The sequence below is a fragment of the Ursus maritimus genome, unplaced genomic scaffold, assembly GCF_017311325.1.
Source record: "Ursus maritimus isolate PB19 unplaced genomic scaffold, ASM1731132v1 scaffold_7, whole genome shotgun sequence".
NCBI lineage: Eukaryota > Metazoa > Chordata > Mammalia > Carnivora > Ursidae > Ursus > Ursus maritimus.
This window is the reverse complement of record NW_024426885.1, coordinates 54,823,898-54,839,606: the sequence shown is the minus strand read 5'-3', so window position 1 is coordinate 54,839,606 and position 15,709 is coordinate 54,823,898. Positions and strand designations below refer to the sequence as shown.

Below are 15,709 nucleotides of genomic sequence, written 5' to 3'. Positions count from 1 at the left end.
GGCTTGCTGGCAGCATGGCAGACAGATGGGACACTCAGCACCCCATGCAGGAGACAGGCGCTCTCCATCCAGCTCCGAGCCGCTGGAGAGCTCTTGCTTTTAGTCAAATGGCATAATGGCTATGAAAGCAATTACAGAAATAAAAGCAGCACTGAAGGGGGTTATTATTGACACTGCCAACATCAGAGGTGATGTGGGAGGGCACCAAACAGGACTGAAGACAGGCTTCTGAGGGAGCCAAGGCAGCCGGAGGAGGGAGCCGAGGAGGGGGGGCACAGGGGGCCCTGGGGAGTGCTGCCCCTCTCTGGGGAGATCAGTCAGCAGTGGGAGAGGATGCTCAGGTGGAAATGTCTCAGGAGGAGGACAGGGCCACTAGCTGGGCCTGCTGTTTGCAGAAGGCACTCTGAGCCTGGGGCGGGAGACCATCAGGTTCCCCGGGGGGAGCGTGTATACGCACTGGAAAGCTCAGAGAGGCTGCTCTGAACACAGCTGCCTAGCGGCCCCTGACTACTAACAGTGAAGGGCTCACTGTGAAGGCCGGGGAGGGACACGGGGGGCCTCAGGAGGGAGCAGAGGGGTACAGGGTCTCAGCTGGGGAGTCTGGGAGGCGGCCTGGGCCGTCAGACAGAGATGTGAGGCAGAGCCTGCAGGCCAAGGCGGCGCGCTGGCTCAGGGCAGGCCGCGAGGAAGCCTAGCCTTCTACCCGCCAGGTGGAAGCCGCTGTCCAACCCAGCCCCAGCAGGTGGCAGGGCCTAAGAATGGCTCCCTTTCCAGGCTCAGTGCCCTGTGCCCAGATGTCTCAGACCAGAAAGCTCACCCTTGCCCTCCGGTCTGTGAAGGTCTGACCCTGGAGCCCCGCGTCTGTGCCCTGTGAACCCCTCAGGGAAGGGAGGGCAGAGGGAGGAACTGCAGGGGCCACATGGCCAGGGCCGCTCACCCACGATGTCGTTCTCCTCCAGGTTGATGGTCTCTAGGGCTGGCAGGGTGGTGAGCTGCTCGGGGAAGTCACGGAACTGGTTCCGGGAGAGGTTGATGGCCTTGAGGTGCTGCAGGGTGCTGACCTCGTTGGGGAGGCGGTGCAGAAAGTTCCCTTCCAGGCGGAGCTCTGCCATGTGTGGGAAGAAGAGAAAGAGGGGTGAAAGGGGGCAACCTACAGATTACAGGGACAGCGGCACCTGGGCCAGGAAGGCAGCGAGGGTACCCCAGCCACAGGCAGTCCCCCAAGGGGCTCACTCCATGTGTATGGAGGAGGAGGGCCTGCCCCACCATGTCAGCTGGGCTCTGGAATGGAAGGCTCTCCTGACAGAAGCGAGGCCTAGACAAAGGGTCAGGACGGGCCAGCTCCTCCCTCAGACAAGGCGTCGACTCTGGGCCTCAATAGGACAGGTCAGGGCGGGCAGTCCCTGGACTCCTCACGGCCAGAGCCCCGCTGAGGGACACCACTCTCTAGCACCCTCCCTGCTCGAGGAGCCACCAGGGACAGCCAAGGTCCTTCTGTGTCACGCGACCCCACTCCCCTGCTCAGCCACAGCCGGCCGGGTGAGCCTGGGAAAGTTGAGCAGCGACAGAGCCCAGGTGAGAAGGTGAGCTGGGCCCGTGGAAGTCCCTCTGCGCTGAAGCTGAAATGCTCTGTTCTACAGAGAGAAGCCGGGGAGCCCCGGGGGGCCCCGGGCAGGGAGAGGGAAGAGGGGCAGAAACCAAGAGTCCGTGGGGAAGTAGTGTAATGCAGGGCTGAAGAGTGGGGGATCTGGGACCCCCACTGCCTGGTTCAAACCCCAGCTGTGCCGCCTGAAAGTTGTTCCCTCGGTCATTGAACCACGTGCCATCTCAGTGTCATCTGCAGACAGGGACTAATTAATCCTACGACCAGCCACCTCGTGGTGTTTGTCCTTGGAGCGGTCCCTCCGTCAGCGTGGCTAAAGCGCGGGGCACGGGGCCCGGCACACAGCACTCATACCCACTGCTGTTCCTATCACAGCACGGGGCTCTGTGAAGATCAGCGGCGTGCCAAGCGCTCAGCACTTGGCCGGCACACAGTAGGTGCTCAATAAACATTGGGGAAGGCCTAAAGAAGCCTGCTGGCAGCAGGAGAATGAGGGAGACACAAAAGCAGGACCTGCCACGAGCCCGAGATAAAGAGGCTGGGCCGGTGGAGGCCTTGGTGGCTGCCGCTCTCCCAGCGCCTGTCCACACAGGACATTGCCGTCAGCTCCTTTGCCACCTGACTCAGGAGCACCCTGTCACCTTGTCTGGCCTAAAGGAAACTGAGGCCCAGAAATGTCAAGGGACCTGAACAATGACCTCCCCTCTCCTCCCCTGGGCCAGCTTTGTGGGCCTGTGACCGGGGCAGTCAGATGGATCCTAGGCTCAGAAGGGTCCCACACCTGAGAGCGAATGTTCTATGCTGCCTTCTTAAAGTCTTAATTTTATCCTGGAATCTGTTTGATAAATAGAGCTGGAGTCATAGAGTGTCAGGTCTCCCCCTGCCTCCCCAGGACACGTTCTCAGCAGCCAGTCCTCTTGCCCCTGACACTCCAGGACAGCCTGGCCTCCCCTTCTTCGCCCCTGCTCTGCAACTGTGGCAGCTCTCCACCCCTGCAGGGGCCTGGGCATGAGCATCAGTTGGGCACATGTGCCCATGGCGTCCCGGGTGGAGCATGGGGCCAGCAGCCCCGGGCTGGGTTCTGTGCTCAGCGTGGAGTCTGCTTGACGTTCTCTCCCTCTCCCTCTGCCTTTCCCTCCCCACTCACACACGCTCTCTCTCTCAAATAAACAAATACATCTTAAAAAAAACCAAAACAAAACATCCTTGAGATGCTGGCCGCACTTCCCTAGATCCCATCCGTGGCCAGGGCAGAGTGTGGGCGTCCTGCACGCTGGGGAGCCGTCAGGCCGGAAGGGTCATGTGCGTGTGCCCTGCACCATGGGGCTAGGAAAGCCCGAGGCACTTAGGAGACGCTGCCCTTCCTCCCTCCCTCCGTCCAACCTACTTGAGTCTGGCTTGAATTTGTCCTGGCCCACTCAAGGCACCCTCTAGAAATGGGCCACAAAATACAAATTGTGTAATTTCTTAATACATACAAGTCAATGATCTGATACCTCCATCTTAAACTGGCATTGTAAAGATGAAAAGTAAAATTCACGCTAATAATTTAAAGTGTTAATTTCTCCTTACTCAGAAGGACCTTCAATAGCAAGGGAAAAGTACCGTGACACCCTGAGAGCGACCTCGGGGAAAAAGGAAACGGCTTCTGTACCTTCAATGGCACCGTCCTCCTGTTTTTTGAATGAGGACCCTGCATGTTCATTTTGCGCTGGGGGCACCGATTATGTGGCGGGTCCTGCTCCTCCCTCTGTGCTCCACCCTCCTCCCTCGGACCCTCCAGGATGCAGCCCCGAGCTGTGGGAGATGAGCTGCCAGCAGCCCCTCCCAGGGTTCGGCAGTGAAGGCAGAGCCCCCCACCCCGCCCCCGCACACTCTCTGTACCCACACCTGAGTACCAGCCACACCCGGGCCCCTGTTCTGCCCTGCTGGGGCTCAGGCGGACAGGAACTGTACCTGATTGATCTTTGTTCCCTCCATCCAGCCCTCTGAGGGGCACCTTGTGGTCACTCAACCAATACTGGTTGAATAATGACTCTTCCCACTCCACATCCCGGGGACGAACAGATAATGCAGGGGGCCTAGCTGGTCTGCCTCTCCTTTTCCCACCTTCAGGGACATCCTGAACCCAAAGCTCCATCAGCAGAACCACAGTTTGTCCCCCACAAGCCCAGGACACCCCCAGCAGCCAGGTTCTTAGATGGCCATGCCTTAAATCAGAAAACACCCCTATCCAGATCACACTTACAAGGTCACCGTGTTGGAAGGGATGCTGGAGAGCGTCCGGGCCAATGCCTCCCACGCATGCCTCTGCCAGACACTCCAAGCACACGGCTGCCTCAGGGTCTTTGCACCTGTAGTTCTCTCTTTCTAGAATGCTCTTGACCAGTATATTTGCAGTGCGCGTCCTTGCTCAAATGTCCTTGCAGTGGACGTAGGGTCCTCTCCTGTGGGTTTCTGCCTCCTCCCCTGCAGTATTTCCCTCCACTGTCTATTGTCACCTAACATGCTGACCTGTTTGTGCTCTGGCTATCTCCCCCGTGACAGCGGGAGCTGCATGATGCTGGGGCTTCACTCTGCTGTGGAAAGATGCCCAGAGCACGGTGCCCGGTTCACGTGGAGGACTCTGTGTTGGACGAGTGTGCAAATGAACAAATGAAGGAATCAGAGTATCACCCTCACAATTTCTGCCAAACTTCTATTCCACATATTTCTTCTTAATTGAATCATTCCTTTTTATTACATAAAAATGGAAAAGTTGTTATTACTTCCCATAAGAATAATGTGATTCAATTCTCGCTGGATGCTGTTGCCGGATGCGGAATCTGGGCCCCAGGTGCATTTACACCAGCGGAGGGGGGGTGTGGAGGGCAGGGGTGACTGCCTCCCAGAGGCTTTCAGAAGCCACTTGCCTGGCACGGACATTTGTTCTCAGATGAGAATTGGCCCAATTTTCCTGGCTGTTCGGTTTCTGTTTGGTGCATTTCCCTGAGCCCTCGTTTTCTGAGAATGTGCCTGCCACGCTCTGTGTGGTCTGGCTGTGGCCGCACCCCCAAATCCCCAGTTCACAAGCCATCTGCCAGTGGGGCCTGTCATGGGCCCCTTAGGGAGCCTGTCTGGCCTCCACGAGGCAGCTGCTGGTGATGAAGAGGGCAGTTTTGAGGGCACATCTCCATTTGCTGAGCTCGGTGGCAGGTGCCAGTCAGTGTTATAGACGGGGCAGTTGTCAACTGTCCCCAGGTTTGTTTTCATTCCCATAGTCAGGAATGCCAACTCTGGGAAGGCTTCCTCACGCCTGGGTGCTGGATCCTCCCCTCCTGGAACCTGCCACAGATGAGATTGGGGTACAGCCCCACGTAGGCAGGGGGGGGCCATATGGTATGGTTGTGACCAAGCCAGGCTCTGGGGCCTGGTGTTTGTGGGTTCACAGTCAGAATCTGCCACTTCCTGACTACGTGACCTTGGGCAAATTGTATATCTTTGCCTCAGTTTCTTCATCTGTAAGATGAGGACAGTACTAGACTCTTCTATAAGACTGTTGTGAATTTAAGTGAATTAACACACAAAAAAAAGGCTCTGAACAATGCCAGGCACACAGTAAGTACTGTGTAAGTATGTGAGATGGACGGACAGACAGACAGATTTGAAAAATGATGCCGGGCACCCAGTGAATGCAGGAACCCAGTTAGTAAGGCGTTACATGCTAGGCTTGTATTTCTAACTGGCCGAACTTGAACTTATTAAGAGAACGCTCTTTGCCTGAAGCTAGAGTGAACACGAGACCGTCCTCTGCTGCTTTGGATAGGCTCGCAGAGTCCGGAGGCCTTTGGGGAACAGGTGTCTGAGGCACCAAGCAGTGGGGAGCTGAGAAGCACGGCCCCAGCGTCACAGGTGCATAGCACATGACCTTGCAGGGGTCCCATGCCCTGCTGGCCCTGTCCCTTGACACCCCAGGGCCAGACCCCACAGCTGGGGGGAGACGGGGGTAACTGCTGTGGGGGTGGGGAAGAGAATCTCCCTTTTCTTGGTTTTGTTATCCTCGATTTTTGACATGTTCCGAATTGCTATTAAGGAAAAAAAAAAAAAAAAAAAAGCCCTTTATGAAACCATTTCGGGCCTGAGTCTAATGACAGCCCCAGAGTGGCCTGGAACTGTGAGAAGCATCCAGCGCTGCAGACGGCTTCTGGGAGCCTTTTAGGAGCCTGCCTCCGTGAGCAGCTTGAAGAGTCAGGGCCCATGGGGCCAAGAAAGCTGATCGGAGGGTGCTCCCCGGGGGTCTCAGAGGCCTGACCTAGCACCCTGCCCCAGCAGTCCGCTCCCACTGTAGGGGTCCCGAGGAAGCATCCCTGACTGCCGGGAGCCTCCCCTGCCTGCCATCTCTGCTGCTCAGCATGGTGGAGACAGACCATGTAGTCTGGGAAAGCGGGCTGCTGGAAGGCTCTGCCCAGTGCCCCAGACACAAACCCCGAGGGTCAGGGCCAAGCTAGCAAGTCCTCAGCATCTTTCACCCTCGCTCAGGGTAGCAAGTTTGACATCATTCCTGAGGCTGGCTTAGGGGCCACAACATCCTGGAACAGAGACACCCAGAGTGACCAGAGGGGCTTTCTTGCCTGCAACTCCAACAGGCTTGCCTCCCAGGGTGATAGGCACTCGCTGCTTGCATCCAGGTTTGGGGGAATCGTGCTCAGGATGGAGAGCAGATGCGTGTGTGGTCCGGCTCCAAAGTCTCATAGATAGAGCCCAGGCCGAAGAGGCACTGCTCCTCCACTGTGGGTAACCAGGTACCACTGGGCCAGGGAGAGAGGGCAGGAGCCGAAGGAACAGCAAATGGGAAACCAGGCCGAGCTGGCCGTGTGAGGTGTGAGAACCCCAGGCCACAGGTGGGCGGTATTGGCAGAGCCCAGCGAAGAGGACAGTGATGCTCTGGGAAAGGTCCAGGAAAGATGTTACAACAAGTCGGAGTTGGGCCCCGAAGAAAGAGGCTGAAGCCACGTTACCAAGGCTAAGACCAGAAGCTAAGACCCAAGGCTAGACCAGAAGCCCCCTGAAGGCCAGGACCAGTGAGGTTCATCCTTGTATTCTGGGTGCCCAGCACAAGGCCTGACACAGAGAGGGTGCTCAGGAAAGACTTGACAAATAAGGAACAAACATTGCCACAGGCTGACTTGACCACAAATGCCCCAAATTCTTCCCGCCGCTCCCACTCTCCCATGATGTGGGTTAGCCCTGTGCCAGGCTGGGAGCAGCTGGAAGAATTTGGGGCATTTGTGGTCAAGTCAGCCTGTGGCAATCTGTTTGTTCCTTATCAGGGCTAACCCACATCATGGTGTGTGTGAATGGGAGTAATAGGTCTGTAATTTGATAGGAATGAGTGTTGCCCTTTCCCAGAATGGGGTCCAACCAAACGGAGCCAAAACGGAAAGTCACGAGGGTCAAAAGAGCTTCAGAAGAAGAGCCTACTGTTCAGAGTGGTTCTTGAGCAAACCTTTCAGGAGGCAGGAATGCCTTGTTGGGTTTGTACTTTTTAATTAACCATGCTGGGTGACAGAGCAGTCTTGGCCTTCTGATAACCTCAACACGTAGGGACTGGACATTTTGTAAAGCTTGGAAGAGTTAAGTCTTTCATGGGTCTGTTAGGCTCTGAGCCTCTCCAGTCACGGAACCATCATTCCCTGCATTCAACTCTACTTATAAAGCCCTTCACTCCCCCCCCTTTTGGAGGCAGCCCATGGTGTTTTGGGAGCTAGACAGATCCAGGATCCGATGTTAGCTGCCGTGATGTGTGATGCTGTGTGGTGTTGAGCAGATCACCAAACCTCTCTGAGTTATTTCTTTCATCGCTAGAAGAGACAATAAAGCTCACCTGTGAGGTGTTAGGAAAATTGGAGGAGATGATAATGTGTACAGCGCCTGGCATGTAGTAGGTGCTCAATACACATTTAACCCTGTCCTTGCCTAAGGTGCAGGGAAGATAAAGAACACAAATCATGGTACAGTCCAGAAACCCAGACCATAGCAGCGTGGTGGCCTCCTGCCCAGGGTGCCCGGGGACTGGAGAGAACTGGGTTTTGAGCAGGGGCAGGTCTTTGCATCTCCTGAACCCATAAGCACTGGCTCCGGAAACGTGTACTGAGCACTCCGAACAGACAGGGCTGCTGTCCTTCTGCTCCTCCCCCAGCCCGAAGAGGAGGGGCTGTGATGCTGCAAAAGCCTCGGGGTGATGCCCATTCTAAGAGCCTGCGAGGGAAGGAGATATGCAGAGCCTGGAGTCATAGCTGGGGCGAGAGAGAGACGTAGAGAAAAGCTACTGAACAGCAGGAAAGAGACTTGGCAAGACATGCTGAGCATTTATTAAAACGACATCAGTTAGATGAAAAGCTTTCCGGCTCCCTGGCTCTGGAGAATCCCCCCGGCTGATCCTGCCCCGTCTTGGTGTCTGGATGCGTCCCCCTGCCCTGAGGAAAGGGGCGGTCATTCCATTTCCCCCTTCCCTTCTCTGTGAATCTTGTGTTCACCGTCTGTGCTATCGTGGGAGCTCGATGCTCAAGCCACGTCCGGTCCAGCCCTCACTCGTCACCGAGCGCGGCAAGTGGCCTAGCACTGGGCGGCGCTCGGAACTGTCACAGAAACCAAACGCTGTCCCAACCGTAACTATGTTTTGTTGTTTTAGCCACTGAGATTTGGGATTATTTGTTCCTCATGTGAAACTGGCCCATCCTGACTGATTATGGTTTGTTGAACTTCAAATGCAGTTCCTGCTCACAAAAGCGGTGCGTGGGGCGCCTGGGTGGCACAGCGGTTAAGCATCTGCCTTCGGCTCAGGGCGTGATCCCGGCGTTATGGGATCGAGCCCCACATCAGGCTCCTCTGCTGTGAGCCTGCTTCTTCCTCTCCCACTCCCCCTGCTTGTGTTCCCTCTCTCGCTGGCTGTCTCTATCTCTGTTGAATAAATAAATAAAATCTTAAAAAAAAAAAAAAAGCGGTGCGTACTCATCGCAAAAATATAGACATCACAAAAACATGGAGCAGAGAAAAACGAAAATCCCATGTATTTCCACCCCTAGAGAGTACCGGAGTTGTTTGCTATTCATTCTTCCATATTTTTTACGTACATACTAACAGATGGATGGATGGGCAGACAGATGAAGAGACAGGTATTAGTTTAAAAAAAAAACAAAATTGCAGGGGCCTGGGGGACTCTTGCTTTTTCTTTTTTTTTTTAAGATTTTATTTATTTATTTGACAGAGAGAGAGAGCCAGCCAGTAAGAGAGGGAACACAAGCAGGGGGAGTGGGAGAGGAAGAAGCAGGCTTCCAGCAGAGTAGGGAGCCCGATGCGGGGCTCGATCACAGGACCTTGGGATCACACCTTGGGTCTGAGGCAGACGCTTAACGACTGAGCCACCCAGGCGCCCCAGACTCTTGCTTTTGACTCAGACTCAGGTCATGATCTCCCAGAAGATGGGAGCTGGAGCCCCATGTCAGCAGGGAGTCTGCCTCCCCTCTTCCCCTGCCCTTCCCCCACCCCAAAACAAACAAACAAACAAACAAATAAATAAATCTTAAAAAAAAAAAAAAGCATTCATAGACTATACACTTGTTTGAGACCAGCCTTTTTCACTCAGCAGAGCTTAGGCAGCTTTCCAAGTCATTGCTTAGTGCATCCTCTGGGGATCACGGCTCTAAAGATTAAGAGACTTGTGGATACACTATCAGCCAGGCCCCAGCTTTCCGCTCTGCAGGGAAGGCTGCTCTCTGAAGTCTGGCCTTCCTTTAGCGGCAGGCTCTGAGGGAAGGCTCAGCTGTGAGGAGGAGGGGCTGGGTCTGCCTGAAAGGTGGCCTCTCTCACAGCCCAGAGTCGAAGCTGGGCAGGCAGGGCTTGCACCCTTCGCAGACCGGTCCTTAAAGGCATCCCGCTCATCAAAGGGGCTGCGCTGAAGCTAGAATAGCAGGGGGACTTTCCATTGCTGAGCTTCGAAGGGGGCCGAGGCGAGACAGTGTCAGCCCCTCTGGTGAATCGGGCTCCCACTGTTTTGGCCAAGTGCTGGGGTGCTAGGCTGGAGTGGGGGAGGGGTTCCAGGAAAGAGCCCTTCGGCTGGACCCCCGAAGTTCAGCTCGCGGGGCCTGGGGCTGATGAAGTAGTAAGGACAGCTAACAGCTCTTGACCACTGCTATGTTCCAGATGCTTGTTCTCCGGGTTTCCCCGCCATCAGCATGTTCATTTTCTAGTAACCTATGAGCCCCCAGTTTGCAGAGAGATAAAATAACGTGTCCCAGGTCAAACCCCAACCTCTCCCCCAGATGTCTGACTTTCCTCCCCCAACTCCCAAACTGGGGTTTGAACACCAGCCAGGCTCCCTGGGAGAAGTGGGCCACTTGGACACCCCGCTTTTTCCAACACCGCTTCCCTAACCCTGCAGTACCTGTTCTCAGAGTAGAGACTCGGCAAATCCCTGCTTCTGATTGGTTCTAGTCCCTCTCCTCCTGTCTGTGGGCCCCCGCTCTGTCTGGCCGGCCCCCCGGGAAGGTCTCCGTGCTGTGACCAGCGGACATGCTGCCTGATACCGAGGATTTGTTAAGCACCTCCTAGACACTCAGCCCTGCACTTGAACATGAAATGGATACTCTTTGAAAAGTGAAAGCACTCCATCAGTAGGCATTCTTTCTGTTAGGGAGGTACAAGACCCATGAGACTTAATTCTTGGGTTTTGGAGCCTTTGCTGGAAACAAAATTGAAAGTGAACATTAAAGCAGGAATTGAAAGGGAAAATAAAAGAGAAGGTGGGTGCAGGCAGGATGTGTGACTTATGGGAAAGTCGCTGAGACACAGTTGACACCAGGACAGCCTGCACTCCGTCATTCAACCCCCACTCACCAGGCGCCTGCCATAGGTTGAGCTGCTGCGTGACCGCGGGGAGGGCGCGGGGAACGCTAGTGTCTCCCTTTAACAAGCTTACACATGTGGGGGGTGGTGTGTGGGGGAAGACAGATAAATAAGTAAGATTATTTCAGATGGCTAGGAAGGCACTTCAGATCGGAGTGAAGAATGAGAAGGAAACAGCCCAGGGGAAAGCTATCACAAAATCACAAGTACAAGGCCCCAAAGTAGAGACCATTTGTCACATCTGAGGAACAGAGAAGGGGGCGATGTGCCAGGAGGGGGGGCGAAAGAAGAACAGAGGTGGAGGCGGGGCTGGGACCAGGCTAGGCAGGGCCTCAGAGACCTCTGAAGATAATGGGTTTACTCTCTGTGAGACAGGAAGCCAGAGGAAGCTTTCGAGAATAGGTGTGCATATTTTGTGTTGATTTTGTATCCCTGGGAACTTGCTAAACTCGTTGATGGGTTCTAGAATGGTTTGGTTTTTAGTTTTTTTATAGATTCCTTGGAGTTTTCTATGCAGACAATCATATCATGTGCAAATAGTTCTTTATAAAGCAGTTTTTTATAAAAAGGTGTTATTTATTTGAGAGAGAGAGCGCAAAAGCAGGGGGAAAGGGCAGAGGGAGAGGGAGAAGCAGGCTTCCCGCTGAGCAGAGAGCCGGAAGCCGGGCTCAATCCCAGGACCGAGATCAGGACCTGGGCTGACACTTAACTGACTGAGCCACCCAGGCACCCCAAACAGGGGCAGTTTTACTTCTTCATTTCCAATCTCCATGCCTTTCTTTCTTTTTCTTGTCTTGCTGCAGTAGTTAAAACTTTCAGGATGAGGGCAGACATCCTTGCCTTGTTCTCAAATTTACAGGGAAAACATTTCATCATTAAGTCTGATGCTAGCTATAGGATTTTTATAGATGTTCTTTACCAATTTAAGGCACTTCCTCTGTATTCCTAGCTGGTCAAAGGCTTTATCTGTGTCAACAGATAGGATCATGTGACTCTTCTTTAGCCTTTGATACAACAGAAAACACTGATTTGTCAAATGCATTTCAAGTGACATATATCTGGAAAAATTAATAAATCCCACTTGGTCACGGCATATAATTCTTTTTATACTTTGCTGTATTTGATCACTAATGTTTTGCTGAAAATTTTTGTGTCTTAGTTCATGAGAGACACTGGCCTATAGTTTTTGTACCATCTTTATATAAATTTGAAATCAAAGCACTACTGGCTTCATGGTATGGGTTGGAAAAAACGCCCTTCCCTTCTCTTTTCTGGAAGAGACTATGTAAAATTGATGCTACTTCTTATTTAAACATTTGATAGAATTCTCCAGCGAAATCATTTGGGCCTAGAGAATGTATTTATTTTCCCTTTTTTAATTTAAATTCAATGAGCCAACATACAGTACAGCATTAGTTTCAGATGCAGCGTTCAGAAATTCAGCAGTCGTGTATCACACCCAGTGGGGCCTAGAGAATTGACGTTGAGTTTATGAATGCCACGTCGTTCACAATGGACTTGCTAAGTTTTGAGCGGGAACCGAACCATGAAGCAGCAGCTCCCAGGCCTCCGTCACAAGGGGAGGGCAAAGAACACAGGTTTCTTGGGATGGAATCCACCACACCTGTCAAAGTCCTAGCCCCATCTAACTCCGGGACGTTATGTCACCCTCCCCTGAATGCCTGAGGTCTTCTCTGACGTGTCTACATCAGAGGAAGAACAGAAGTGTTGGCGAGAACCCAGCCACCTGTTGGGCTGGTGTGCTAAGCTTCCAGAAACTCACAGCAGCAGCCACAGCTGGCCCTGCTTCTCACCCCGGGGGCCACGACATACTTCTCCATGGTGGCGTCACAACAATGCCCCGGCCTGGCCAGCCTCTCTCGTGGACACAGAGGGCCTCAGTCCTCTGGTCCCAGGGGGCTGCGTTAGTGGGGGCTCTGCGGGTTTCTTTCTGCTGTCTCTTACACCAGCGTTCAGAGTCGAACAAGCTGGGCTCCCAGGATGGACGGGGCCTCTGGGAGGAGACCCTATTCCATCCGGCTCCCAAGACTGTCCGTGGCCTGAGAAGAGCCCGTCGTGACTCTCCCTTATTTGTCATCCCTACTGAAGTGTGGTTTCCGGTGTCTGTTTAATGGACCTCTCCTTGCCAAGTTCTTCTTATTACTTCCACATCATCCCCATCTTGGACAACCGCCAGGTCTGACTCAGAGGCCCCGGATTGACCCCAGGGGACAGAGGAAGCCTGCTGATTCCACGAAAGGGCAGATGAGGCCGGCCTGTGGTAATTACCTAGCCGGGTGGTGAGGGAATGTGCCAGCTCCAAGAATACCTGCCCGCCGCGGATCAATCAGCACCATGGCCGTGACCCTGCATCAATGAGCAATCATGTTGCTGTCTGCAAGGGCCCCCCTGCAGGGCGACCGGCTGTTGGGGTGAGGCAGGTGTCCTTCCATTGGTCCGTGCTCAGCACAAAGACAGCTGCTGTCCACAGCAGACAGAGGGGCCAAGAGACAAGAGTCAAGTTTCCAAAAGCCACATCTGCACGGACGGACACAAGGAAGGGGCGAGAAAACTCTTCTAACCGGGGCTGGAACTCACTAAAGCCAAGTGCTAACCATCTGCCTCCTGAAAAGAATAAGGTGACTGCCCCTGTACGGACATTGGCCACTTGCTAAAATATACCGCTAAGCGAGAAAGACAAGTTGTAAAGTAGTGGACGCATTCTACAAAGGAGCTCCACGAAGAGGCCCTGGCTGTGGGCCCACAGTCCTGACCCCCCCTTCCTCGCTGTGTGGCCTTGGGCAAGTTACTGATCCCTTCCCCGCCTCAGGTTCCTCATCGGAAACAAAGCCACGATAACACTGACCTTGCAGGCCTGTCAAGACTGAAGTGACTTCTTACTTGCAAGGTGCTTCTCCCAGTGACTGCCTGTGGCAATACACTGTAAATGCGACCAACATTAAATACATTCACGTCCACACTGGCATGGAGTATCTCTAGAATTGGTAAGTAGTTGCCTGTGGGTGGAGGAAATGGATATCTGGAGACGGGAGTCAGAGGGAGATTTACTCTCCCCTATTTCCCTCTCTGACCCTTGGAATATTGTACTGTGTGCATCGGTTGCCCATTCAAAACATATAACCGGAACCTCAAGTGAAGCCTTAGAGTCATATAACAACTAGAGAAATGAATGGGAAGTGGGGAAGAAGGGCAGGGGGATGGGCACTTCTAAATCTCAGAGCCAGGAGCAAAAGAGAGCTTGGAACAGGGAAATGAACGGGAACTGCGAAGCCCCACGTCACACGGGGGGCGAGAAATGTTCCCTTGAGCCCTGCAGGTTTGAGATGATGCCCAGTTGCAAACAACGTCCCAGGGCCCCGGGTGTGCACACGAGTCCTGGGCCTGCTGGTTTCCAGGGGCTGGCGACATGCAGGAGAGACATGTTCTCCTGCTCGTGTGGCAGGAATACCTCTCCGGGCTGCCTCTGAGTCCCCTCTATAGGGAACTGATTTATTCCTGTCACTTTGCAGAAAAAAGGACACGGTTTGGCTTATAAGGATTTATAAATGAAGTTAACAAATTAACAGCATATGAGATTTATATACTTCCTGTGGAGTATTATTATTATTATGCCCATTTTAGGATGAGAAAGTGAACGCTCAGAGTGGTTCAATCACTTGCCCAAGGTCGCACAGCTGGGAAATGCCAGGGCCAGGTTTTCAGACCCCAGTGGTAAACCAGTTCCTCCCAGTTCCTAGCACAGTGGCTGGCAAAGAACGGCCATAAACAGCTGGCAAATAAAGAATGACAGAAGTGCCATTTGTTGGAGATACGGGTAAGAAATTCAGAAAGGCAACCACAGGGGCACCTGGGTGGCTCAGTCGTTAAGCATCTGCTTTCGGCCCAGGGCGTGATCCCAGGGTTCTGGGATCGAGTCCCGCATCAGGCTCCCTGCTCAGTGGGAAGCCTGCTTCTCCCTCTCCCACTCCCCCTGCTTTTGTTCCCTCTCTCGCTGCCTCTCTCTCTGTCAAATAAATAAATAAAATCTTAAAAAAAAAAAAAAAAAAACAACCAGAAAGCCATCCATAGATGGCCCAGCAAGATCTCTGGTCCTTCAGGCCTTTTGGACTGAGACTTTGCAGCAACTCCCATCAAGAGGTGGAGCCGAGTTCCCACCTCTTGAACCTGGGCTGGCCCCGACACCACTCCGACCAATGGAACGCAGCAGAAGTGACCTTCTGGAACATCAAGCTGGGCACTACCTACTTCCTTCCTCTGGGAGTCCACCCACTGTGCCGTGAGGCAGTCGAAGCAGATCTGAGCCCACAGGGAGTGAGGCCCTGGAGGCTGAGGGACGTCCCTCCCAGACAGGTGACCACAGTCTACACGACATCAAGCAGAACTGCCCAGCAGAGACCAGGCAACCCACAGAGCTGGAGAGAACAGCTCATTGTTGTTTAAAACCAATTAATCTTAGGGTGCTTTGACATGCAGTAATAGGGCAAAGACACAGCTCTTCTGTTGCCAAGGATCCTCCCGGAGCAACGCATGCTTGCCTAGATGTTCTAAGAACAGCTCCAGGCTGCACTGGAGAGGAAAGCAGGTCTCCCAGCTCTGGGCTGCACTGGAGAGGAAAGCGGGTCTCCAGCTCGGCCCCACTGGGGGTCTGAACAAGACACGCAGAGAGGAGTTCTGAGCTCCACCTACGTTTAGCCTGTGTGCCACACGAGGGATCAAACGCTGGGAGGCTCCGAGGGAAATAACGCAGCAGAGAGGAGGGCATGGTGGTTCTTTGGAGAAGGTTTCAGCTTTGGGGCACAGTGCTGGCTCCACAGTGAGGTCGAGTGGGAGAACAGGAAAAGCAAAGCAAGCAGAGTGGGTATACGGAGGCAGGAGCCCCCCGCCCGCCACTCTGCCGTAACAAAGGACTATAAACTGGTTAGCTTAAAACAGCACACACTTATCATCTCACAGTTCTGGAGCTCAGGAGGCCACGATCGGTCTCAGAGGACGAAAACCATGCTGCAGAGCTATGTACGGTCTCAGCTTCTAGGGGAGAATCTGTGCCTTGAGCTTACTGGCTTCTAGAGGCTTGTGTCTGTACCCCTCCAGTCTCTGCTTCTACCATCACATCTCCTTCTCTGGCATGCCTGCCTCCTTGCGAAGGCCCCTAGGAGAACTTCCGCGCCCTCCCACCTAACCCAGATCTCTCTCCACGCCCAG

General features: G+C 53.7%; 1 protein-coding gene across 12 annotated transcripts in view; it reads right to left on the bottom strand.

Moving 5' to 3' along the window:
• The window catches only part of LRRC20 (leucine rich repeat containing 20), a 115,596-nt gene that overhangs the window by 24,267 nt on the left and 75,620 nt on the right, over window positions 1-15,709 (bottom strand). For 4 of the 12 annotated variants that reach the window (XM_040623754.1, XM_040623763.1, XM_040623756.1 and 1 more), the window contains one exon: window positions 938-1,105. In XM_040623754.1, the coding sequence (XP_040479688.1) occupies window positions 938-1,105 (168 nt within the window). Of the gene's footprint in view, window positions 1-177; window positions 1,106-15,709 lie in introns of those variants that run through there. The other 8 variants (XM_040623751.1, XM_040623752.1, XM_040623753.1 and 5 more) reach the window with 2 other exon arrangements.